We start from the raw sequence: 24,595 nt of genomic DNA, 5'->3' as shown, positions 1-24,595 counted from the left end.
CATCGCTCGTATGGTCGGAAAGGCCTCATTCAATATCCATTCTGCAGACGTCTTTCGCCTTGATCTACAACCTCCCATACCGATCGGACCAGAAGTACAGCGTTACGAACTCACTCACTACCCTTGACCACAATAGTGACGATCTTAGTACTCAGTCTCCAGCCCGAGCAATAACGTAATCACACCCATGGGACAACGTCTCATTGTGGAAGGCTTTCACGCGGAGCTGAAGGCGGCAATTGCTCGTGTAGCGAAGCTTGAAAGCGAAGTCGAAGACCGTGACCAGCAGATTGTTCGCCTGAACGCCTCGCTCAAATGCAGTCCGACTTCCGGTGCAAGCGGTATCGCTGACAACCACAGAGATCAGCGCGACCCGGACGATGCAGCCATTACCGATGTTTCGCTGAAGAGCAAGCTTGCGGCCGCTTGCAAGCGCAACGAAGAGCTAGAGTCTCTTCTAGCGCTCAGCCGGGATGAGGCGCTGTGTATGGACGAAGACGTGCCCACGTCGAAGCACAATGCTGATATCAAAAATGGTGGTGATCAGAACATCGAGCTTTTGAAGCAGATCTCAACTCTGCAGAAGTATGTCATGGAGTTGGAGGCTAAACTGTTCACCTCAACGGCTCAGTGGCCACGCCTGAATTTGACAGCCTGCAATCTCAGTTGCGCGATGTCAAAGCTGAGCTTGCAACGTACAAGACAGCGGAGGCAGCATTGAGAGAGCAACTCGGAAAGGTAATCTGCGAAGCCGGTTTGCGTGTGGCCATGTGACTGACTACTCGCAGGCTGGTGGTAAAGACATGGCCGACGCAGTCTACATCGATGCTCTCAAGTCATAGATTAAGAACCTCACCGGCACCATTGCCGCTATGCAAATAAGCAACAGTGGTCTCACTGACAAGCTAGACAAGGCTACCAAGAAGCACGAGCGTGTCAGCGAAAGGCTTGCGGGCCGCGAGACACAGGTCCAGCGTCTGCGAGGTCAGTTGCCGAGAGAGAAGGAGGCGAGGTAAGCTCTTTCATATCTGGACCTGCGTTCTGTACCCGCACTGACGAAAGGTAGAAGCGTGGCTGAGACCAAGGCAAAGAGTGGCTGCTCCTCTAAGGCATGCAAGTCGTGCAAGGTCCGCAATCCAATCACTGTCGACCCAATGGACTGCGATTAAGACGATGAAGAGGACTTCAAGCCCGTCATTGGGAAAACGCCGCAGGCCATATGGCTCCCTGCCCAACCGTCAGTGTTCAAGAGGCCGCCGGGGCTCTGAGATGTCATCACACGGCACCTTGGTCGTGATTGCCTTCTGGATGTTGTCATGAGAAGGCGAGTGCGAAGGATCACGATGCCTACTAAAAGAGGCTAGCCATAGTTGAAGGGTCGAGCGGAGGCCATTGGCGATGATTGATACTCACTGCCATGCGGCACTGCTAATATAATCATCATATCTACAGTTCGTAACACATCTATGACCAGATCCAGACACCCCAATGCCGCGCTATGCACAAATAGCCACATTTCCATGATGAAACGCCAAAGCTCGCTGCTTGATCGACAAACGTGGTCGCTTACGGCGTGCCATTTGTTTTACAGAGCGTATGCCATACCAGCGCCAACTGCAGCCAAAAGCGCAGCTTCATAGCCAAGCGCAGCAGTCGGTGCAGCCCAGGCCTGCGACGTCAATGTCGATGTCAAGCCACCCAGACGCGGGCTGCCGCTCTGGACGGCCACATTCGTGATCGCATTTGCCACAGCCGTCGCGGACGGAATGCTTGAGCTGTTCGTAATCTCGAGAATGTTGTTTGTCGTGCTGTTGAAGTTCGTTTGCGCAAGCGATATCTCGTTATTCGTAATGTCGTAGACGACATATGCAGATCGCAGGAAGGTGTCGCCAAGTACGGGTGTGCTGCCACCAGCTGGGCTGATGCCGAGGATGCAGACTTCCTTGCGGTTTTGCACTCCGGCGACGATAACAAGCTCGTTCATGGGGATCCTGATTGTTGGCGAGGAGAAGGTGAGGTCAATCGTGCCGGGCGAGTTGGCAAGATTGCAGTCGACGAAGGCCGCGCCTTGGCTAGCGCTGTAGGTCGCGCCCACGGACTTGTAAATCGCGTTTGCAACGTTATCAGGCAGATACATTAGACTGCTACCAGAGTCCAACAAGGCAGGGCTGGCAAGATTGTTGCCAAATGAGCCAACAGTTCCGTTAGCACCAACCGCAGTCAGTGCGATGACGAACTCCGCATAGGTACCGTACTCCGGGATAATGGGCAGGGTCTGCAACTGGCCGGTATATTTGCCCGTGTTGACGCCACCGAACAGGATCGATCCTTGAGAAGCATCGAGGTCATTGAGCCAAAGACTATAGGCGTTGGTATTGATGGCCCCTTGCTGCATCAAGTGTTGTGGTACGTTCGAGTACGGTCTGTCGCCATTGTACTGAGTGACCGCCTCATTGATTGGGTAGCCAATACCCATGATACCTTCTTGCGAACTTGATGTGTAGCCAATACCAAATTGCTGTTGGTTTAACGTGACGCCACCGAATCTGACCACATCGCTCGCGTAGTCGCCGCTCGATCCCGTTCCGTCAACGTACGAGATGTTGAACTGGCCGTTCAAATACTGGTAAGTCGATGATGAGTTAGGCGCGTATGTTCCAGACACAGTGCATGGGTTGCCTCGTTGTGCGCAAAACTGGCTGTTGGCCACATTGACCCAAAGATCACTTGAGCCGGTATCTATCTGTAATCGGATCGATTGCGCCGGTGTTCCCATAGTCACATTCATGAAGTAAAGCGTTTCTTCGTTATCCAGATTCTCCGTGACGGTCTTGGACTGTCGCTTTCGTAGCCGTGCTTGGTCTCTTGCAATTGGGTTGTTAATCTGTCGTCGTTCTATTTCGTGCTCGACCACTCGCAGGGCGGTTCCATCTCGTCGTTCAAGCAGTGTAATTGCGTTCGCGCTGAGGGCTGTCGCCGCAACGGCAAGAGTAGTGAATGTCCGCATATTCGTGAAGACTGGGGATGTTGCGACAACAGTGAAAATGGGAGAGGAACAGGAACCACAGAAACCAGAATCAAAAGAAAGAGAGTTGTAGCAATGGTCTTGCGAAAGTGGAATACGCCATGACGCGTAGCATACCAAGACGTCAGCGCCGGCAAACCGCTGCGCGTGGCGGTGTACCGTCTGAGCCGGGTTGCATGTGTGGGTTCTCAGAATAGCCTTTTGCGCCACAGCAGCCGCAAATGCAGCCTGGATCGAGCGAGCGAGTCGACGAATGAAAGCCCGTCTGAAGCGCAGAGACGAAGCGGCGCCTACGCGAACGATTGCGTGTAGACAATCAGATACACGGATTCCAGCTCCGTTCCAGAAACTGTTATCCGGAGAACGTACCAAGATCTGGCATCGGCAATTCCCGCGTAGTCGGAGCGTTTGTCGATTGCGTCGCGTGCTTACGCAGATCTTGATGCGAGTTGGTCTCCGCCTTTCCTGACCCGGCATCGCATCTGTGGCGCCGGCAACGACCTTCCGATCGATGTCAGAAAGCCTTCCGCGGTGCTTCTAAACGGCCGATGAAATATGCCCGTCATGCTCATTAGTGAGTGGTGCAACGGCCTGCAGCTTACGTCCCATATTCGAGGCTTTGAGCAGACGGAAGGGTGAGGAGCTGCAGTAGTGAGAGGATCCTCATGTAGTGCGGCTTGCGCATGTCAGCGCGGAAGCTGCTACACTGCCGATCTGTTTCCGCAGTGGAGGCGCTGTTTACACCGAGCATTTAGGTCATCCATTTCTGTCTTCTTTGCTGCATACTACGACGCCTTGCAATGTCCGCTCCGCTAAATCTCGTAGCGGCACCTTATCGGGCTCACATGCAATCTCGTAAAATGCCGGGGACAGTGCGGGGTGGGGACCGGGTTGAATGCCATGTGCCGCTCGCCCTACACGGCAGTCTACACCTCGTTAGGTGAGATCTTTCCGACTTCTACTGGGTCTGGAGCTGCTTTGGAGCTGCTTAGAGCACTGCCATTACGTTTCCATCTGACCTTCCCACGCGTTACGACCTGGCGACATGCATTAGCCCTCGAATATCTACGGCAAGCCTTCTACAGAGGTACCTGGAATCAACATACTGTTTCCGTCGGCTTGGATCAGCAAACATCGCCCTCGCAGTCCTTCTACCAGACGTTTCTTGGCGACGAGCACGGCGTACCGTGGTCGCGCGTAACCAATTGTCATGGACTGGAGGGACGAGCGGATCAAGCAGCTGGAGGCCGAAGTGGTCCGCTTGAAGTGCTTTCGTATCGATAGCGATTCACCGGCTGCCTGTTTTGCGACCAATGCAGACAGTGTCAAAGTCGCAACCGTCAAAGGTGAGATGACATTAGGTAAACGACGGCGGTATCCCAGCAAAGCCCAGATTGTTCGTTATCGGCGAAGCCTCTCCACTCCAGATACGCTCACTGCTCTCAAGCCTTCAGAGTCCGAAATATTGGGCCGAGCTGTCGAAGCCCTGCAGTGGAAGGATGCAGAGTGTCGCGATACGTGGTTCGGCTCTCTTCTGCCTCGCCTAGGCCACAATCGAGCTTTGGATCTCGCTGCCAACGCTCTAACCACCGTAACGCGCTTACGCTATGGTGCTCCCGGTATCACCAGACAGGCATGTTATGAAACTGTTGCAAGGGCTCTGCCTGCGCTGCGAGACTCAATAAATTGCGGCAAGGGGAAGCATGTCGACGAAGTTATGGCCGCCATTGCGCTCTTAGCCTCCTTCGAAGCCTTGGCGACGGAACAGACAGTGCCTTCCTCGACACACATGGACGCCATGGTCATGGTTTGTGTGCGAAGAAAGCCGAGTCATGGGCTCTCCGATCTTGCGAAGGGTCTACTCGACTACTTTTATTGCGACATGTCAATACGAGCATGCGTTCGCGGGACGGTCTCGTCACTTGAGCAAGTTGTCCATGAGCACTACCGCTCACGAACTTCAGCTCCGTTACATGGCGCCGCTGCGCTGAAGGCTGTCGCGAACGAGCTAGCCATTCGCCTGCCTAGGCTCATTGCCATGGTCCGTGATGGGTGCGGCCACTCACCAGCCGTAGCAGATACTTCCGAAACCGCACTACTTGCGAATGAGCTGCTGGAGCTAGAAGCCAAAGCCGCGGAAAACGACCTTTTGCACCATGTCGGTCTCGTACCCACGTTCGATCCCGGAGACGCTGAGGTGATAGATTACTCTTTCGACTTCAACTGTATCGGCGACTTCGAGGCCGCGATCACCTACTGGCAATACAGACTCACACTTCTCCGCCTTTGTATACGACAGAATCTGCTGAATCAGACTGCAACGCCTTCTACAACGACGACATCAGATTCAAGCACCACAGATGTTGCACCCGAGGCGCGTCGACTGGCTGCGAACCTGTTCATGTCAATTCCTCACGCACGTACGCTAACATTGCCAAAGCGGAAAAGACTTCTTGCTCACAGTATTGTCGTGCTGTGGGGTGCGATTGAGGACATTCCAGGCGCTCGACCGACAGATTGTGAAAGCGCAGTGGTAAAAGGATGGCTGCTGTGGCATGTCAACGATGCGCTGTTTGCAAAGCATAACCCTACATCAGATCTCGACATGGATAGAGCGGCTGAGCTATTCATGGGAGGTCCGCTCGTTGGCAGATACGCTGACTTGTTTCGTCAGCCAGGTTGAGCACGGATGGTGCCTGCATGCGCGGCGTTTTGTGCACTTTATGCACTGCTCGAAAGTCTATACACATTGACGCGTTGCTGTGGTTGTCTTTCTACATCTATGCAGGTGTAGGCCGCCGGAATGGGTGAGCTTCCGTGTTGAACACCCACTCGTCCAGGCTGATCAGGTCTGGCTCGCTAAATATGAGGTAGAAGTACTTTAGCGTCTCGGCCATCCAGAAGCTCTCCATGCTGTCATACTGCGCATTGCCGCTTGGAGTGCCTTTCAGCAGCGCGTCACTAGTATACGTGACGTCCGCCAAGGCTGCGTTGGCCAGCCTGCCTTCAGTAGCAGCCCTGATTGCGGTGAACATATCCCACGCGGCTTCCCGGTACTTCTCTTCGCCAGTGATGCGATACATGATGAAGACAGACTCGATCGCTTCAGGTCGGAGAATATAGCGTCGGTCCTGGATGTCGGTAAAGCCTTTTGGCAGGCGAAAGTTCGTGATAAGAGTGTCGATGTCGGCCGACTCAGGGTGCATCATCTTGACCTCTTGTCGCCATAGTTCTTCATCCCAGTGGCAGTCAAGCCGCGATTCGCAAGGCACCATTCGGAAGATTTCGGGCATTATACCTAACGGGAATGCTTTGTAAGTCCAGATGCAGCCATCGGTCAGCTTTCTGCCAATCTCAACATGAGCCGGCTCGTTCCACATCTTGCCGGCTAGGGCGAACATCCCGCCAGTGAAGCACACCAGATGTTGACCCTGCGGATCTAGCCGGGCAGAAGATGCGTCTGTAAGCGCCTTGACTTGACCGCTGATCAGGATGTCGGCATTATCGGGCGTCATTGGTCGCCAGAGGTTGTACTTTATCGCAGTGGCCATGCTGCCATCGTACAGCTTTTTGTAGACAGGCTCCAGCCCACCGAGCAGGGCATAAGTCTTGGGGAAGTACTCGTAAAGCGAGTCCGACATTGCGCCTAAAGTGAAAAGCGTATCATTGGTAAGATCGGCGGTCTTTGCGTTAATGCTCACCGGCCACATTCCAGGCAAACGAGTCTTCTCTTGCTGAGCGTCGAACAGGCGAGTAATACGTGCGACCTATACGATAAGAGACATCAGCAAGGTGTTGCTGGAGCCAGCAGGCACGTTCTCATGCTCACGTACCGCATCATACCATCGCATATCTCCCGTCAACTGCGACAGTCGAGTAAACTCCATCGTCAACGATCCAATCTCCGCAACCAGAACAAGAGTGTCAGCTTCCATCCTACCACCGAAAGCCTCTCGTAGGTTCATTCTTGTTTTAGGGAGCCTGTTAGGTGTATCGAAAGCTTTAAGCAGCATCTCACCGAACTCAATGGCCTTATCGAGGGTTCTTGGTTCGCCACTGACGTCGTAAGCTGCCAGAAACCCGCCGAGATGTCGAATGTTTGTCTCGAAAACATTGATCACTTCCGATGTTGAAATTGCCAGATCAATATCGATCGCAGCAGCAACGGCCTCCTCAAACTCGGATTTCAACCCCATCAGCCACAGTGTGTCAAGATTGTCGACCAGCGAGGCCCCCCACCCTGCGAAACCATCACGTATTCTACCCGTCAGTGGCGTAAGCTCGTCGTGGGTCCAGGCATGCTGTCTGTAAGCATTCCAGCATCGTTCGAAAGTTGCTTTGACAGCGGCTTGCCGCTCTTTGCGCGTTATCGCATGGTCCTCCCTCTCCGGCGGAAAAGCATACTGTATCTGTGGCAGCTTGTGAGGGGTCCCAGAAGGTAGCGTTGTGAGCGGAACAGTCAATGGATACACAGTCGGAACAGAGCTCCACTGGAAACGGGTCTTGGATCCTGCTGTCACTGGCTTCGGAGGCGGTGTCCCGGGCTCGGAGATTAGTGGCACTTGACTACCAATACGTATACCGGCCGAAGATGCGAGCGGCTCTCGGTAGTAGGTGATGAGTAGAATGGAACATGCCGCAAGTAAGAGGTAGGTAGTATATCTCCTTGTAGGAAACATCGTACGCTTGAACTAGTTCTAGTGCGAGCTCGACTGCTTGCCGTCGAAGGAGAGCGCCAGTAGCTCGATCAATCGCAGTCCATATCGCGCTGCGGGACCGTTCCCAGTGTTACGTCGTACGCGCATACTCGTCAATGTATTCCAGGAGTCAGCCGCCAACACTATCGCCATACCGCGCCATCGGCTTTCCTTATCGCGATGTTGACGGCGCCAAGTGCGCCGTTGAGATGTGCCGTCTGCGGGAGCATCCGTGATTAATTTACGCGAAGACACGGCGCGTCATCCAGGCGCGTCCATCGTTGCTTCTGCAAAGCTCGACTCAGAACGGGATGGCGAGGGCGGACTCGTCGAAAGATGCCGGAGTGGGCGTGAAGGCGCATACAAACGGCGCGCCGACGAACTTCGAGCTGCCATGGTACGCTTACTACAACGATTTCCGACCAGAGTTGATATGCCCCACTAACGATATGGCAGGGTGGAAAAGTACCGCCCAGTCTTCCTGGACGACATTGTCGGCAACACCGAAACTATCGAGCGTCTCAAGATTATTGCCAAGGATGGCAACATGCCGCATCTCATCATTAGCGGCATGCCCGGCATAGGCAAGACAACATCCATCCTCTGCCTAGCTCGCCAGTTACTAGGCGATGCGTACAAGGAAGCTGTGCTCGAATTGAACGCGAGCGATGAACGAGGCATAGACGTGGTCCGCAACCGGATCAAGGGTTTCGCGCAGAAGAAGGTCACGCTTCCGGCAGGCCGGCACAAGATCGTGATACTTGACGAAGCCGACTCAATGACCTCGGGCGCACAACAAGCACTGCGGAGAACGATGGAAATCTACAGCGGAACGACCAGATTCGCGTTTGCTTGCAACCAAAGCAACAAGATCATTGAGCCGCTGCAGTCGAGATGCGCCATCCTCCGATACTCACGGCTCACGGACGCCCAGGTAGTGAAGCGGTTGTATCAGATCTGCAAAGCGGAGAACGTAGAGTACAGCGACGATGGTATCGCTGCGCTTGTGTTTAGTGCGGAAGGCGACATGCGGCAAGCGATCAACAATCTGCAGTCCACCTTCGCTGGCTTCGGCTTTGTGAGCGGCGATAACGTCTTCCGAGTGGTCGACAGCCCGCATCCTGTCAAAGTTCAGGCCATGTTGAAGAGCTGCCAAGAGCAGAAGGTCGACGAGGCACTGGACTCGCTGCAGGAGCTTTGGGGTCTTGGTTATTCATCTCACGACATTATAACGACCATGTTTCGCGTGACGAAGACTCTACCCAGCTTGTCCGAACACAGCAAGCTCGAATTTATCCGCGAGATTGGCTTCACGCATATGCGCATCCTGGAGGGCGTGCAGACATATCTGCAGCTGGCAGGCTGTGTAGCGAAGTTGTGCAAGCTGAACATGAAGCCGCAGCTTTTCGTCTTGCCGAAGTAAGCTCGGCAACGCAGCTTATATTCGTGATTTAATGGGCTTAGCATGGCGTTGGTGGCATGGCATGTAGAGCAATGTAGCGTACGAATGCAATGCGGCCAAGAATTGTCTCGGGCGCACTTGTGTGTCTGCAATCTTTGCTTTCGCTGTCAATTCGATCCTCAAATATTGACTAGTCAGGACAGCGCGCGCCAAGCACAACCCGTAAGCCGAACTGGGCAGGCACTACGCTTTAGGGTTTGGCGAGACTTCGCCGAATATGAGAAGCGTAGACCATTCGTTCGCGAACTGTTCCCTACGACAGAACCACGTCGTGCAGTCTAGTCAACCCTCATCAATCTCATCGCACTGGAGCTCACCTTTGTACGGACGTCACCCAACTTGGAGGGCACGTCGGTGGTGTGTCCTGGCGCAAGCCGCCGAGCATGGGTGATGCTCCTCCAATGTCCTAAACTCACGCCTCTGCAGTCGCGCTTCGTCGCCTCATTCGGGACACTGTTACTACTGGGACTCGTATACTGGTCGTTGTCGAACCCACACTTTGCGTATGCGGCTGAGCTGGGGTTAGACGGCAGTGGGCGGCCAAGAGACAGCGAGGATCACATCCGGCACGGGACAGAGCAAAATCGACTGGCAGAGGACGGTATCGAGCCTCTTAGCGTAGACGAGGATGATAGGGTTGTTGAGAGAGCTGCAGTCGCAAGCGCGATCAGTGCAAACAATGCGCCGAATCAGCTGAACATCCAACCCAGCAACACTACGCTTTGGGTGTATTCGCAAGACCTTCTGCAGCAAGCAGCGGCACCTGCCTTTTCTGGACTGCCAAGTGATCCTAGCGTCAAGCGAGATCTGTTAGAGCAACATTCCGACCTGCGCAGGCGGCAAGATGGCAAGACCATCTACATTTCTATCAACACGTGCTTACAACCCAATTGGAACGCATCGTCTGTCCAGACAGGGGAGCCTCCCCAGTTGACACTTTACGTAGGCGCCGCATCCGACAATAGTGACCTTGGGCCAAATGGTCAGAACCAAATAGTGCAGCCGCTGATGGAAGGCTTCGCCAACGTCTCCGTGAATGCTAACAGCGGCACGTGGTACATTGCTGTTTCTGCTCCGGCTTTGACCGAAAATTACGTTGGCGTGTGGAACTATGAGCTCGCGGTATCTACTGATGATTATTACCATTCGGCCGACCTTGGCGACCCGTTCCTGTACCTAGTAGACACCGACATGACCGCGGCGTTGTTGGTCACCAACAATTTGACGCAGCAGAATGCATCGACAGATGTGTTCCAGGAGTGGATGCATCTAAGTCCGCCTCCGTTCATTATGTTCGCTACTGATGCAGACAACATGGGTATGGCGGGCTTGCGGAACTCGTACTGCGGGTGGTCAAGCCACCAACCTATTGCAGGTAGTCAGCAGGATACGGCTGGCCGTGATACTAATGTTCAGATGGGCATGATTACACGTGGACTCGGGAACAAGCCGAAGGAACAGTTCTACATTACCGATCTGAACCCTTCAAGCGGCTATGTCGGTGTGCTTGCGCAGCCCGGCAACTCGACCAAGTCCGGCAGCGGCGTTGTAGGAGGTGGCGGCAAGATATGGAAGCCTGTCGCATGGCAAACAAAGGCCGACGGTAACTGCGCTATGATGTTCAACCTCTCATTCTGTGACGAGGTAGCATACGCGGTGCCCAGCAACACCGAAAAGTACAACATCACCCAACTAAGAGATTTATACGATAGCAACACTCAGGCGTCCTACCAAAACTTCAGCTACAGCTTGCAGCAGATACCGTGTGAAACCAGCGCCGACTCCCAATACTCCACGGTCAAGACCTGCGACGATTGTGCCGCTGCCTACAAAGAGTGGCTTTGTGCGGTGTCGATCCCACGTTGTGAAGACTTCACGAACCCTGCGCCATGGCTGCAGATGCGCAACGTGGCCCAGCCATACTACAACAACAACACACTACTCCCGCCTGACTTCCTGAACGCCTCATATACACCTATGCCCCGTGCACCGACGCTTGAGGGCAGTCCTGCATATAATCAAACATACTGGACCGCTCTTGCAACACGCAGTTCACGCAATCCCGGCCTCATTGTGGACCTGATTCAGCCGGGGCCTTATAAAGAGGTGCTACCTTGCGAAGATCTTTGTTATGGTCTGGTGCAGTCTTGTCCCGCTAGTCTAGGCTTTGGCTGCCCCTACAAGGGTCGTGGTTTAGAGGCTGGTTACGGTCAGCGTAGCCCAAACGGCACGATCACTTGCAGCTACCTGGGCGCGGTGTACGATGTCAATTCTGCGCCTGACGTGCTGGCGCCGGCATTCAAGGCTATTGCGATTGCGGCACTTGTGGCACTTGTGGTAGGAGTTGCGTAGTACGCGACCCGACATTGGCGCAGACAAGGGTTCAGGCGGTCGTTGAGTTTGCAGGTCAGCATGGCCGACATAAAGAAACAGGCGCTACAGGATAAGGGCAAGGCGTCTGGCTGGAAGAAACCGAGGCTTGGCGCTGCGCTGAAGGTGTGAAGTGAGATCCACGGAAGGTGCGGCTGCCGCATTCACGTTTCCGGCTCCCAGCCTTGCAAACACCTGAGACGCGGACTCCGTGACATGCGAGATTACTACCCACATCTGTCAGTCGATCAATTATGGACAGAGCATCTCCGCCTGGCAGCATACCCGTCCGTCAGTTTTTCACTTAAAGCAAACGCTTTCACCATCCGCTAAGAGGACGCAGAAAACTATCATACCATTATATTCGTACCTCAAGAGTCGGAAGACAGTCTGATGGCAAACTCCATAGCGGAGACTCGTGGTGGTAAGCACAGCTCAACGCAGGTCCTCGATTACCTAATCGCTAACTACCGGTGAAGACGACAACTCCCAAGACGGCCCGGAAGAGCACAGGGCCGTGATCGCGAAGTTCGGATCACTCTGGGCAGCTAACAAGGAGAAGGAGCGCCGTCATGCTGCGACACGGCCGGAATACGAGCGCTTTCTGGAGGCTGCTAAGATGCACCAAGGCCATGCGGAGCATTGGGCCGTACGCAACAAGATATGGACAGAGACCCTAGCCAGTAATCATGCGAAGATCGCCGAGTTGCAGGCGAAGATTGTGCAACTTGAAGAGCAGAATAAGAAGATGAAGGACGCACGGGTGCAATTCAACGGCTCCGTCCTCACGAATGTGCATGCATGGCGCGAAGATCAGGTCAAGATGAAGCAGTATGAGGCTTATTTTAAGCTCGACATTGACGAGCTCAATACTTGATGAAGGTATCTCCGCTAGCTTTCCGAAAGAGAGCAAATTGATGGTCGCCACTAAAAGGCAGCAAGTGCGTTGCGACTCTCGGTGAGCGGCCAGAGCAGTAGATAGAAGCCATAGGACCCTGCGACAATGAGCGCGTAATAAGCGACCGTCCATTCAACTCCGAGATTCTTCGGTCCATGCTGCATCATCTGCGCCGCTTTATCCTCGTAGTCGTCCTGCCTTTGCGTCGAGCTGTTGGCCACCTTGACTGGCGAGCCGGGATCCTCGTCTCGCTTCCCTTGCGCCACGTCCGGCGTGATATGCACGTCGTAGTGGCTGGCAAACTGCCCGACCCTGCCCCACAAGCGTGGGAGACCCATCCAGTTGCAGAACGTGTGCGCTACAATGGCTGCCCACAGGTTGCCTGTTCGGAGAAGGACGAACGCTGCGAAGAAGCCGAAGAGCGAAGTGTAGGTGAACTGAAAGAGGCTGCGGACAATGCCGCTAATCCAGACAGACCCGGATGGCAATCTGCGGCCTTCAGGCGTTCGTGATTGCAGAAACTCCACGAGATGGTGAAGGTGTGCCAGACCGAAGATGAGTGGAGTCAGGAAGACGATGCGGGTCGGACTGACTTTGGCCAGGAGGTGTGTTGAGATGGTCAGCGACCGGAAGACATACTCTTCGCTAGCTGGAGCTACAATGAGATTACGGTAGCCGGTCCAGCTGTCGAACAAGCCTTCCTTCAGCGCAGAGAAGGACCATTCGCGCCAATCGTCGTTCACAATGATACTCTCGTATAGTGGGCCCACGAAAAGAACCGCCACCAAGGCAAGCGTCTTTGCAATGTCGAGCGGATCTGTTGGCCAGACTGCGAGCAGACGGAGGACGTCCCGAGGGCCGGCATGTCCTTCGACGGCCAGTACGTAGACCGTAACCACAGTGCAAACAATACATGTAAGCCCAACTGCACGCACGCGAGCTCGAATCACCGTAGGCGAGTCTCTAGACTGTATTGGCGTGCTCCGAAGGGTAGGCGAGAGGTAGAACGGCGCGACGTAGACAACAGTAAAGACCACTGCACAAAGTAGCGCTGTGGTGGGTGAGACGGCGGGCACATCATTAGCCACTGTCAATCAGTATCAGCTGTCATCAACTGCGGATCGAACACTCGAATGCGACTTACGCATACGACTTACCTGAGACATCGTCGAGGTAGTAGTCACGTAGCTTGGATAATAGACGTGAACTTTCACCCCATACGTGTAGATCAAGGAGTGGCGCCATGCTAGCAGACCTAGCAGTGCTAGCAGACGCTGATTATGGCTACGTCAGTCTAAAATAGAGTCCAATGTCCATTTCGACGCGACGCGTCGCGCCATCCGAAAAGGTCGGAGTTCGGAATGCTAAGTGAATGGCAACACCGCCTTGCTGCATCACTAACTTCGCATACCGTACCAGCGCTCGTCACGGTACTTGCAAGAGGACAGAATTCACTTCCATTCCCACTAGTATGTCATCCTGTTGAAGAAGGGTAATTTACAGTGATGGCAACTTAAAGTGCTTGCATGATAGGCGCAAGCGGCCGCATCTGCAAATTAAACGAAACACGAAACCCCGAGCTTTTGGCCACTGCTCACCTATCGCTATCAATTCGCACCATGCCGCCGTGGGACATGAGGCTCCTCGGTCATGAGGCGGTCGCCATCATCACCCCTCCTGAAGGCAAGTTGTCGCAATGTTCCCTTTCCAGTGCGTCCCGTCCTCACTTGTCTACTGCCCCTCCAAGTCCTACCATCAGAGACACCAGTGGATAAGCATCTATTTGCGCAACCAGTACCACAGCGACACCCTGCATCCCGCATGAAGCGATTGTGAGACAGCAGAAGAGGCTCGAGCATCAGCAACGAATGTCTTCCTGCGGAGCGCTCTGCGATGCGCATGAACCGTTTTACTTTGTACTGCGCCGTTTGACCATGCGTTGAGCGCGTACATCTTGTCTCACATATCACCCCTTTCGCATTACTTTAATGCAAGATGTTCCTCGATCCCGAACCAAAGCGCTCACGGCAGAGCATGGCCGCCTCGCCTTTTTTCTCTGCGCAAATGCCAGCAGAAAAACCAGATGATCAGCGTTGGAGGTTTAGACGGAAGCCGTTGCAAGAGCGAAGCGAGTCACGCAACAACCAGCAAAGTCTGGATACAGAGCCAGCGAAACCCACAATCCGCTTAGTCAAACACTCGCCGTCGCCGTCGGCGCATACACGCAGCTCAACATCCGACTCTTCGACCTTTGACGACATACAAATCGCCAAAGAGGTCGTGTTGCGAAAGCACGAGGGTGTTGTGCATCGCTCAAGCCACCCAGAGATCGTGCCGAGCGCTAGCGTCGCAGAACCAGGATTTGTGGCTCTGAGCGTTTCAGACCTGTCCACGCCAGCAAATGAGGCGCAGAAGTTGGAACTACCATGCAGCATCACCCTGCTGCCGAAGGGAAGCACCCATGTTGTTCCCAGAACAGCATGGCACCGGCGGAGTGGATCGTCTGGAAACTACTCCAACTCTTCAACGCTCAACACAGGCGATATCAGCCTTGTTCTCGCCAGCAGTGGCAGAAGCGAACGCCTGAGCCAGGGCACAACATTGCGAGGGACGCCGACGCCGTATGAATTGGAGCATCGCGAGCGCCTAGAGGCTAAAGAGGCAGTCCAAGGGCCCGCTCAGGCGCTGGAGACGCTGCAAGAAGCTTCACCCGAGCGACCAACAGTCAGAGCCGTGCCACCCTCGATCAAATCGCCTGTAACCGGCGATCAGCCAGGATCTGGCCCGTCCGAGTCATCTTCGCCACGCCCGCAGACTGCACCTTCGGTTGCAGATTCGGAGCGAGGGCCGTTTATTCCGCGCAACAGCTCCCGAAGGCGGTCGTCTGCAGGCCCACAAACTGCACATCCCACCGTCACCGAGAGATCTCAACAACGTTCACTACGCGGTCAGCTTAGCGGCGATTCGTTGGCAACCTCTGAAACCGTTTTCACACGGCCATCGTCACCCATTGTAGTGGTATACGACAGCGATTCGTCTCGTCCGCGATCACAAAGTCAGCCATTACATCATACGCCATCAATCGAATCGATACAGTCGCGTCTGCAGTCTCCGACTATTATTCAGCCGATCAGCCATCACGATATAGTCGATAGCAGCTCATGGGCATCACTACGGTCGTCATCTTCGATTGACACGCTATCACCGATTCACATACCAAAGAGGAGGGCCAAGAAAAGGCCAGCGTCGTTGTCACTAGGCTCCGGCTCGAATCTTGCATCTGGCAGTACGAAAATGGATATGGAGGATGTTGATACCCTGCCATACCCACGGCAAGCGTTTAGCAGCCATCTTAGCACCATCGCGAGCGAGAGTGACTGGCAAAGCAGGATCAATAGCCAACGTCTCAGCCATTTCTCTCTTGGCAGCGGAGTCCTGACTGGCGATGATTCGAGTGGTGCACGCCTTTCTGGCACATGGACGCGGAAGCGACGCGAGAGTGCGCCTACCGTGTCGGGCGACCCGGACTCCACGCCAAGCGATGAGGCAGGTGATATGACACTTGGCATATTCCGCGAGGAGAGCGCGAAACCACAGCCACTGTTCAAGCGCACGCCCCGCGGCTCCGAGGAAAGCAGGAAGTACGAAGGCCCTCTGCCGCCTCTTCCACCAAAACCGAGAGGCAGAGAGAGCGACGAGATTGTCGACAGGGTCTCTAACCTGCAGACGCCAAGTCTGCGGCCGTCGCGGTCCGGCTACTCCCTACGACAGAGGAGCAACAGTACGCCGAGCGGCAGCAACAGCCATTCTCGACACTTGAGTCAGGCCAGTAACTTGGAGAGCGATCGGTGGAGCTATGGGAGTAGCATATTCCCTCTTTGGGCCAAGCAGTTTTATGCAGGCAATGCCCAGCTTCTCTCCGCGAGTAAGATCACGCTAAGCTCGAACACCACGCCGCGGCCGCAAAGACCGCCGCATGCCCGGCATGGAAGCCAATGGACTGAACGCAGCGTCACCAGTCGGTTGGGTACGGGCTACAGCGAGATCGATACCGAAAGTCCAGCAAGCAGTCACTTCTTACCGAGCATATTTCGGCCGCGGACTCGCATCAAGGGGCCGGGTGATAGTCACGGTCGCTCATCAGACGCTCGGCGCTCTAAGCGGACACGACCTTCTGCAGAGGGTGGCCGGCCAGACTCACTTGCGATCTTCGAGATCCCGCTTCCGGAGACTGGGAATGCTGAGACACTGCCTTCTGGTCAACCCAAATGGGGCACGCTGAAGGACAGTCCCACCCAAAAGACGACTGCAGAGTCACGCCGTCCGTTGCCAAGAAAGTATTCGAAGCAGAAGCATTGGAATGACATGCAATTCCCACGTCCGATGACAAAGGATCGCTTGAGCGACTTGACCTTCGACAACCCTCAGCTCAAACCCACCCCTCGGCAGCACTCCCGTCGCTTGTCAGCGTGGCGTCCGCCATCGGTCGTCGAGAGTCTAGATACACTGATAAACTCACGCTGTAACCGACAAATCTTGCTCTTCTGCCTTGGCTTTATCTGTCCGCTGCTGTGGATGCTGGCTTCTGTCCTGCCGTTGCCGAAGAGACCGTCGGACGCGGACGAGTCTGAAAAGGGTAATGGCGCGAGTGAAGAGGATGTGCAGAGTGCTATGATGAAGCATGAAGCTGGTTTTGCGGAACGGAGGTGGAGGGACGAGAAGACGTGGACGAAGGCGAGGTGGTGGAGGACGTTGAACCGGGTCATGAGCGTGATTGGCGTGCTCATAATTGGTGCTGTGGTGAGTGCCGCTCGCTGAAGACTGCTACCTGATCGGTTGCTGACACCTTACAGATCGCCATTGCTGTCGTTTCGACGAGATAATGTCTCTTGTGTACCAGCATCTCTTGGCATATACTGGATCTTTGACCACAATGTCAAGCATTCTGAGTGATGCATGTCACGATACCCACGTTAAGGCATCTAATGTAGATAAAAGCCGGGTCCAGCGTCCCAATATCACCTAGCGGACGATCAGCCAGTCTGAATTTGCCACGGGTGCTGCATGAGCTAAGCTGTCGTAGCTCGTCGAGCCGTCCAATAAGTCGTCGGAACAGAATACCAAAGCTTTCGGAACACTTACGCCCCTCTGTATGACGAACACAATCCTTTGAACGCTCCAATGCCTGTCAACGATGGTGGCGGAGCCTTTTCGGAAGGCGCGACCCTTGGTAGTCGGTTGGCCTACAACGGGGAACATGCGGATGCGGCAGTCTCGCAACAGCGTGTGGATGCAGCGCCTCCTCGATGCCCAAGAGGAGCTCCCGCCATCACGGTCATCAGGCCGAGCTTCACCGCCTTGCCTGTCCGCCTCATGCATGCACCCGAGCGCTGGGCACACCGACATCCGTCTTGGATCGGCAGAAGTTCGGGCAGATGAGCATAAAATATATAAGCAACCGATTGCAAAGCCAGCATCCAGGGAAGTAGTGTGGTCCAATACGTTAGCTTCACCCGGTCTGGAGCCGTAGGCTCTCTGATCGTTGTGTTGCACCCGACCTCCACCGGGGGTTCCTTCCCTTTTGCGTGGGGTTTAGGATGTCATAAGCTAGATTGTAAATCGATCCAAACGACGATTGGCGAGTCGCATGGACCTAAGATAATATCGCAGCTTTTCTTCGAGATCTCGGTTCGAGTGAAACCCGGAGTCTGTCGCCATTCCATAGTCCGGGATGGGCCCCAATAAACGCCAGTGCTTGAACGCTTCGAAACAGTCATGTTAAATTCTACCCCTATTGCTCATCCGTGGGGTTGCTGCCATCCCTCCTATTTGTTATTAGCCAAGTCATTGCTGTTCGGACAAATCCAAGTGAGCACTTACGGGATGTATTGAACTCCAGCACCCTCTGCGGCATTCACATAGTCCTCGGGTAGCTGCCATCATCAGAGTCGTGCCCTTCACTTACTTACTCCACGGACTTACTATGCCGACCACCTTCACCGCGTACGTGCCGGGCACATAACCTTGCAGTCTCTGCCACTTTGCCACCCAGCTCGCTTCCGGGTCCGCCAAGGTGATGAGACCTTCGAATACGGGACTCGTGCAGTCCATGATCGCATCACTGCTGCCCCTGAGCTCGAGAAAGCCTTCGCAGTTTGGACATCCTTCGCGGTTGAACTTCGCTTGTGGCAGGACGATAGAGCAGACCATGCAGGCGCGCAAGCTGCGTGATGAAGACATGTTCGTCCGTGAAAACCTTCCGAAACGACTCACCACTCGATCTCGTATCGGGGCGCTGAGTTGTGTCTGTTGTCTTGCCGATACGTGTGGTAATGCTACAATTTCCAAGGACATGTCATGTGAGCGCGCGACAGCACGAAACAAAGGCCAGAACAGTCATTGCTGCCTTAGGCCACGATATTTCGACGACTTCTAGACTGAGCTATCACTTTCTGCGACATCTTTCGTCCGCCTGCTGTCTCGAGGCCGCCTCGTGTCTTCGACTTCCAGACTCTTTGCGCAGTCTGTCGCTACCCTGGCGTGCATCCAAAACATACATACTAACAACAGTGCTTTTCGTACGAATATTTGACATTCTAGCCCAGCATGGTCCAGGTGGAAGAGGCAGTCGCATTGAAGAACAAGGGTAACGAGGCGTTCAAGAACCATGACTGGCCGACAGCAATTGAGTTCTACACCAAAGCGATTGAGTTGAACAACAAAGAGCCCTCGTTCTACACCAACCGCGCACAAGCCAATATAAAACTCGAGGCATACGGCTATGCGATAGCCGACGCAACGAAAGCGATAGAGATCGATCAGTCGTTCGTAAAAGCATACTACCGGAGAGCAGTTGCCAATACAGCGATATTAAAGCATGCCGATGCGATTCATGACTGGAAAGTGGTGGTGCGTAAGAACCCATCAGATAAGGTCGCCAAGGCGCAGTATGAGGCATGTCAGAAGCTGGTTAAGCGCGATGCGTTTCTCAAGGCGATCGAAGTGGCGGAGGCCCCGTCAGCAGCGGTGGGTCTTGATCTTGAGAACATGATCGTTGAAGACTCATACGATGGTGTGCGGTTAAAGGATGAGATGACTAAGGAATTCGTGGACGACATGATTCAGCGGTTCAAAGACGGGAAGCGCATACACAAGAAATACGTCTTTCAAATAATACTGGCCGTCAAGGATTTAGTCTACAATGAGCCTACCATGGTGGAGACGAAGGTGGAGCAGGACCGCAAACTTACGGTGTGCGGCGACACTCACGGCCAATACTTCGACTTGCTCGAGATCTTCCGATTGAACGGCTTCCCTTCGGAAAAGCATGGCTACCTCTTCAACGGCGATTTCGTAGACCGCGGCAGCTGGTCAACCGAGATCGCACTATTACTGTACGCTTACAAGTGGCTATATCCGAACAACTTCTTCCTGAACCGCGGCAACCACGAGACAGACGACATGAACCGCATGTACGGCTTCGAAGGCGAGTGCAAGGCGAAATACACCGAGCGCGTCTTCAAGCTTTTCTCAGAATCGTTCTCTGCTTTACCGTTAGCGACACTCATAGGCGACAAATTCCTCACGTTACACGGCGGCCTCTTCTCAGATGATGCAGTAACGCTTGATGACATCCGCAAGCTCAACAGGCACAACCAACGGCAGCCCGGTCAGTCAGGTTTGATGATGGAAATGCTTTGGACCGACCCGCAAACCGAACCTGGCCGTGGACCGTCGAAGCGCGGCGTAGGCCTGCAGTTCGGTCCGGACGTCACGAAGCGGTTCTGCGAGAAGAACGGCTTGGAGGCGGTCATTCGAAGTCACGAAGTGCGCATGGAGGGCTACGAAGTCGAGCACGACGGACGATGCATTACCGTCTTCTCTGCGCCGAAGTACTGCGATTCAACCGAGAACAAGGGCGCGTACATCAACATTGAATCGGACTACAAGCTGCAGTTTCAGAAGTTCGATGCTGTGCCTCATCCGGATATAAAGCCTATGGTAAGTTGCTAGCTCCTCTAAGCCACAAGAATGATTGCTAACCCAGCATTACAGGCATACGCGAATAATGGTATGATGAGCATGATGGGAATGTGATCGATATACCTCCTGTATCTTATGGTACCACATATGGGCACAGGCGTTGTTTCTTCCATTCGCATGTCTAGACGGATTTGCTTGCATAGCGACGGCGACCTTTGAATGGCGAGGCGTGGCAAGGGGGATGGTGGGATTTGAAAATACTGTAACAACGCATAATGCGGCGCATCGCATGGCGGGCAGGCCATCTGAATGTTTGAGCGGCTCTTTGAGCTTCGAGTAGCACAGCACTCACAGCTCATCTACAAGCAATCGTGCTTTCATAGCCTTGCTCGCATAAATCATACCTTCGTCAACATGAATAATCTCATATCATCATTCCTCATTGCGTAGACTTCTTCCTGGCTAACATCTCCTTCACCGCCATATCTGGCGTGGGCACACCAATGTGACACCACCTCTTCTCCCACCCTTTCGTGTCCGCCACCACCTTCACCCTGCTCCTCCCATTCTCGTCAATTTCCATCTCCGTCACCTTCTTCTTCGGCTCGTGACACACCAGAAAGCGTCGGAATTTCTGTGCATTCACGGCAGCCCATCCTGCAAACCAATCGACTATGCAGCCAGTCGCCGCTTCCTCGTCCCGGTCCCACAAGCCTTGGAAGCTTGGCATCTCTTCGGGCGGGAAGGAGACCAGTTGAGAAGAAGCTAGCGGATTAGGCGGGTTGAATGGGTCTTCTCCCTCCGGCGGGCATAGTCTGCAGATGTCAAGGTATACTTGCACGTAGCGGTCATCCTGTCGACCGCGGTCTGTAAGCTTCTCAACCATGAGACCCTGAAGCCAATCCTTAATCCCTGGTCTGACCGCGATCTTGTCGAGCTCGCCGCCTGGAGGCTTGTCTTTGTGCAAATCGAGGAAGGTCCGGATAACTTCGCTCGCTTTTTCTGGGTGGTAGACGAAGACATCGTCTGTGATGAAGGTAACCTTGCCGTGAGGGAAGAGGCGCTCGCATGAGAAGTTTGCTGGATCATCCGGCTGCATGTAGAGAGTACGTTGTACGCCGATGGAGAAGACACGCACCCTACCGCAGCGCGTGAGGTATTTGTGCAGGCTGGACATTACCCAAAATGGTGTTGTTGGGTGAACAATGATCAGTCCGCGGTCGTTGTCCTGGCGGTTGTGGCGGAAGTAGGACCAAGCGCCTCGCGTGTCGGAGGTGTACACCTTGCACTGCAGGCTCTGAAAGTAGTTAGCGAGCACATGCAGCTCGGCACCGCGCTCTTCGGGCCACGCCAGGAAGACCTCCGTGTCCGCCGGTCTACCCTCCTTCTCAACCAAAATCCGCTCGTGGTTGAGGCCAAGCAGTTGGTTCGCAACGACGACTGACGCGCTTAGCTCAAGCGAGGTCGTACTGTCAACGCCCTCCGAAGCTAGTGTCGGCGGTATGCTGGACAGGGGTGGGAGCAATCTGAATCGAAGTGAAGCGTTTGCCGCTGAGGGAACGTGCGGGACGTCAAAGAACCGCCAGTCGTCATGCCCACTAGGATAGACGACCAACGTGAACAGGTCCTGCAGCGATACAAAGCCTGAGCCGAATAACTTCCCGCATTCGGCTAGCTTCGCGGCGTCTGGAAGTGAATTCTGCTTAGGCACAATACTGCCGGCAGGCCACTCACCCTCTTCCGCGACAAGCTGCGCGAGCCACACCTCCACATCTTTAGCTGTGACCATTCGATCCAGCATGAGATAGATGCCTTTCTTAATAGGGTAGAAGATACGCTCGAACGCAGATGTGTAAGACGTATGTAACTCCGCGTAGATTGTCATGCTTGACCCCGTGCCTGCGCTCACAATCTGCAGTGTCGCTGGCAGCACGCCAGTCTCTATAGCGACAGTCTTCGGCAGGCTAGCCACCTCTTCTGGTACGTCGAAACGGACCAATCGCTCCGGCTTCTCCCACGTTGCAGACAGCGGCTCCACGGGCTGCGGAGGTAAACTCTTAGTAGGTGGAAAGGGTATGTTATCCTTCTGCTGCTCGCCATCCACAGCCATGCCATCTGGTGTGCGGGACGGGGACATTGCGTTCAACATAATGCCAGCTTCGGTAGCCGGAGCCTGCGCGCTAGGCAACAGCACGAAGCCTTTCTTAAAGGTTCCTGGCTGGCTTGCAAGCTGTGGCATCCACTGATGTGCAAACTCGCATTGATCGTCAGGCTTAGTACAACTGCCCTGCTGCCAGTAGTAGCACGTAATATCTTTGCACTGCACATGGCGCATCATCGAAGCCTTGACAGCTTCATTCGTAGCGTAGACCCCGGTGTCACGATGTGCAAAGTTGCACTCTTCGGCAGAGAAGCGGCACTTGCCTCGTAGCCAGAAGAAGCACGTTACTTCGGACGTAGGTGGCCTTGGGCCTTGCGGGGCGCCCAAACCAAGTTGCTGTGAGGCCAGATCAGGCGGGGGCGGTGAATGCTGCTGCTCATTGGGAAGGAACTTGGACATGTGATCCTTTGGGTCAATGGGTTCGTGCGCGAAGCTACACTGGCCCGCCGGTGCACGGCAGTCACCGTTCAGCCAGTGCCAGCACACCACTTTTGGTCTGAAGCCAGGTGGCTTGCGGACCGGCGGCGAATGCGAGCTCGTGGGTTGTTGCTGTGGTTTACCCGGACTGAATGGCGCTGATTGAGGTGGAATAGGCCCGGATGGTGGGGTGAGGCTCTTTCGACGTTCAGACCATGAAGGCGATCTGGCGCGACCGTAAGCGCTGTGGATTCCTTGCGGACCCTTACGGGCAGGTGTGGAAGCAGAAGCTGCAATTGCGGAAGGTGCGACCCTTGATGGCTCAGCTACACCCGTTTTGGGATCGATGATGGTGAGAGCATTGAGGTCGGGTGCCTTTTCGTTGCGGCTATACTTTTGAAAACGGTTCTGCGTTGAGAGATTCCTGAATTTTAGAATGTCAGAGTCTTTTGGGGTCTCGCCACTGACCCGCGGACGCCGTCGTCTCTGCTTTACATCACCGAAACTGGCAAAGATATTGGTTGTCCGCTTGGCCGTACCAACGGGCTTGCTCGCAGGCTGTGGCACTGATTTTGTTGCCGCCGTTGGCGCTGAAGTGGTCGGCAGTACTCTCCTCCCGGAAGGCGCGATCTCTGGCAGAAGTGAAGTCTTTGCGATTGAGCTGGGGAGCCGTGAAGGTTTAGATTGCTTCGGAGTCTGCTGTGGTTCTGGGCGCTGGATCTCGGTAACGTCATCGAAGAGCGAATCGGGCTCGGAGTCTGGCGTTCCGTCGTCCGCAAGCTTTGCGTCGTCTTCGTCAGTGTCAGACGGAAGCCTGTTAGTTATTTTCCGAGCCACGCCCTTGCGTAGCGGAAGTGGAGTGTTGGGGGCCTTCTTGCGCTCTGTGTTGTCTGCGCCGTTTGTTGTGCTGTCTGCGCTATCACGCTTCGAAGTTCGTTTCCGCTTGGGCAAGTCCAGCACCTGTCGGTTTGGTCCCCGGCATAGCTCGCCGTCCGAATGAACCTTTCCGTCCTCATCACTAGTAAGCGCAGCCAGACCGTTACGCTTGCGTTTCCGCTTTGCCCTCCTTCGCCTCCTCCGCTCCTCCTTCTCCTCTAAACTCCTAGCGATCAAAGCGTCATATGCCTGCAAGTCATACGGCTCAGCTTTTCCTTGCTGCTGGAGTCGTTTCTGCTTAGCCCACTCTCTGAACAAGTCATCGCTCTGGATGTTCTCGAAAGGCTCCCAGGTATTACGGTGGTCAGGATAGCCAAGCCATCGTATTAGCCAGTGCGGCTCAACCCCATCAGAACCCTCGAACTCCTGTTCGGCCAGAATGCGATCTACGGGGTAGTCATCTTTCAACTCGCTCTCGGCCGTTGAGTCGGTGGCAATCGAGTCGGTGTCTGAGTCTTCCATAAACAAACGTTGATTGGCGGCATTCGTTACATTACGGACCGCCATTGATTACAAGGGTGTAGCAGTACTACATTGCGTTTCTGATTCCCTTCGGCGTATCTGGGTAAATGGAATGGGAACAGATGTATACACTTTCTTTTCACCTGGTTGAATCGTACATGGTAGCCCACAACTTGTATGCATC

At 54.4% G+C, this 24,595-nt stretch overlaps 12 protein-coding genes across 12 annotated transcripts; 7 read left to right on the top strand and 5 right to left on the bottom strand.

The window, feature by feature from the left end:
- Nucleotides 1–144: 144 nt before the first annotated feature.
- BAUCODRAFT_131253 (uncharacterized protein) lies at nt 145–1,234 on the top strand. Its single transcript, XM_007678466.1, has 4 exons — nt 145–585; nt 654–738; nt 843–1,012; nt 1,067–1,234. The coding sequence occupies exons 1-4, from the start codon at nt 188–190 to the stop codon at nt 1,167–1,169; spliced, it is 756 nt and encodes a 251-aa protein (XP_007676656.1). The 5' UTR covers nt 145–187; the 3' UTR covers nt 1,170–1,234.
- A 90-nt stretch (nt 1,235–1,324) lies between these two features.
- Nucleotides 1,325–3,634, bottom strand: BAUCODRAFT_34123 (uncharacterized protein). Its single transcript, XM_007677966.1, has one exon. The coding sequence runs from the start codon at nt 3,500–3,502 to the stop codon at nt 1,586–1,588; it is 1,917 nt and encodes a 638-aa protein (XP_007676156.1). The 5' UTR covers nt 3,503–3,634; the 3' UTR covers nt 1,325–1,585.
- Nucleotides 3,635–4,235: 601 nt separating this feature from the next.
- Nucleotides 4,236–5,708, top strand: BAUCODRAFT_24441 (uncharacterized protein; the record flags this gene model as incomplete). The annotated part of the gene is made up of 1 exon (XM_007677817.1): nt 4,236–5,708. One exon carries the CDS (start codon nt 4,236–4,238, stop codon nt 5,706–5,708), a length of 1,473 nt encoding a protein of 490 aa, XP_007676007.1.
- A 97-nt stretch (nt 5,709–5,805) lies between these two features.
- BAUCODRAFT_70167 (glycoside hydrolase family 47 protein) lies at nt 5,806–7,704 on the bottom strand (the record flags this gene model as incomplete). Its single annotated transcript, XM_007678101.1, has 2 exons — nt 5,806–6,792; nt 6,859–7,704. 2 exons carry the CDS (start codon nt 7,702–7,704, stop codon nt 5,806–5,808), a joined length of 1,833 nt encoding a protein of 610 aa, XP_007676291.1.
- Nucleotides 7,705–7,994: 290 nt separating this feature from the next.
- On the top strand, nt 7,995–9,289 carry BAUCODRAFT_34119 (uncharacterized protein). The gene is made up of 2 exons (XM_007677965.1): nt 7,995–8,119; nt 8,179–9,289. The coding sequence occupies exons 1-2, from the start codon at nt 8,034–8,036 to the stop codon at nt 9,143–9,145; spliced, it is 1,053 nt and encodes a 350-aa protein (XP_007676155.1). The 5' UTR covers nt 7,995–8,033; the 3' UTR covers nt 9,146–9,289.
- Nucleotides 9,290–9,338: 49 nt separating this feature from the next.
- On the top strand, nt 9,339–11,742 carry BAUCODRAFT_487083 (uncharacterized protein). The gene has a single exon (XM_007678465.1). The coding sequence runs from the start codon at nt 9,575–9,577 to the stop codon at nt 11,534–11,536; it is 1,962 nt and encodes a 653-aa protein (XP_007676655.1). The 5' UTR covers nt 9,339–9,574; the 3' UTR covers nt 11,537–11,742.
- A 29-nt stretch (nt 11,743–11,771) lies between these two features.
- Nucleotides 11,772–12,082, top strand: BAUCODRAFT_34118 (uncharacterized protein). The gene is made up of 2 exons (XM_007677964.1): nt 11,772–11,845; nt 11,898–12,082. The coding sequence occupies exons 1-2, from the start codon at nt 11,809–11,811 to the stop codon at nt 12,029–12,031; spliced, it is 171 nt and encodes a 56-aa protein (XP_007676154.1). The 5' UTR covers nt 11,772–11,808; the 3' UTR covers nt 12,032–12,082.
- Nucleotides 12,083–12,481: 399 nt separating this feature from the next.
- BAUCODRAFT_148289 (uncharacterized protein) lies at nt 12,482–13,697 on the bottom strand (the record flags this gene model as incomplete). Its single annotated transcript, XM_007678464.1, has 2 exons — nt 12,482–13,539; nt 13,610–13,697. The coding sequence occupies 2 exons, from the start codon at nt 13,695–13,697 to the stop codon at nt 12,482–12,484; spliced, it is 1,146 nt and encodes a 381-aa protein (XP_007676654.1).
- Nucleotides 13,698–14,337: 640 nt separating this feature from the next.
- On the top strand, nt 14,338–17,491 carry BAUCODRAFT_487064 (uncharacterized protein). Its single transcript, XM_007678463.1, has 2 exons — nt 14,338–17,252; nt 17,306–17,491. Exons 1-2 carry the CDS (start codon nt 14,448–14,450, stop codon nt 17,333–17,335), a joined length of 2,835 nt encoding a protein of 944 aa, XP_007676653.1. The 5' UTR covers nt 14,338–14,447; the 3' UTR covers nt 17,336–17,491.
- A 716-nt stretch (nt 17,492–18,207) lies between these two features.
- Nucleotides 18,208–18,787, bottom strand: BAUCODRAFT_34113 (uncharacterized protein). Its single transcript, XM_007677963.1, has one exon. The coding sequence runs from the start codon at nt 18,690–18,692 to the stop codon at nt 18,414–18,416; it is 279 nt and encodes a 92-aa protein (XP_007676153.1). The 5' UTR covers nt 18,693–18,787; the 3' UTR covers nt 18,208–18,413.
- Nucleotides 18,788–18,905: 118 nt separating this feature from the next.
- Nucleotides 18,906–20,712, top strand: BAUCODRAFT_487796 (uncharacterized protein). The gene is made up of 3 exons (XM_007678462.1): nt 18,906–19,092; nt 19,189–20,453; nt 20,508–20,712. Exons 1-3 carry the CDS (start codon nt 19,059–19,061, stop codon nt 20,547–20,549), a joined length of 1,341 nt encoding a protein of 446 aa, XP_007676652.1. The 5' UTR covers nt 18,906–19,058; the 3' UTR covers nt 20,550–20,712.
- Nucleotides 20,713–20,874: 162 nt separating this feature from the next.
- BAUCODRAFT_24435 (uncharacterized protein) lies at nt 20,875–24,456 on the bottom strand (the record flags this gene model as incomplete). Its single annotated transcript, XM_007677816.1, has 1 exon — nt 20,875–24,456. One exon carries the CDS (start codon nt 24,454–24,456, stop codon nt 20,875–20,877), a length of 3,582 nt encoding a protein of 1,193 aa, XP_007676006.1.
- Nucleotides 24,457–24,595: the final 139 nt, after the last annotated feature.

Source organism: Baudoinia panamericana (assembly GCF_000338955.1).
Source record: "Baudoinia panamericana UAMH 10762 unplaced genomic scaffold BAUCOscaffold_6, whole genome shotgun sequence".
Taxonomy (NCBI): Eukaryota; Fungi; Ascomycota; class Dothideomycetes; order Mycosphaerellales; family Teratosphaeriaceae; genus Baudoinia; species Baudoinia panamericana.
This window is presented reverse-complemented; position numbering and strand designations above follow the sequence as displayed.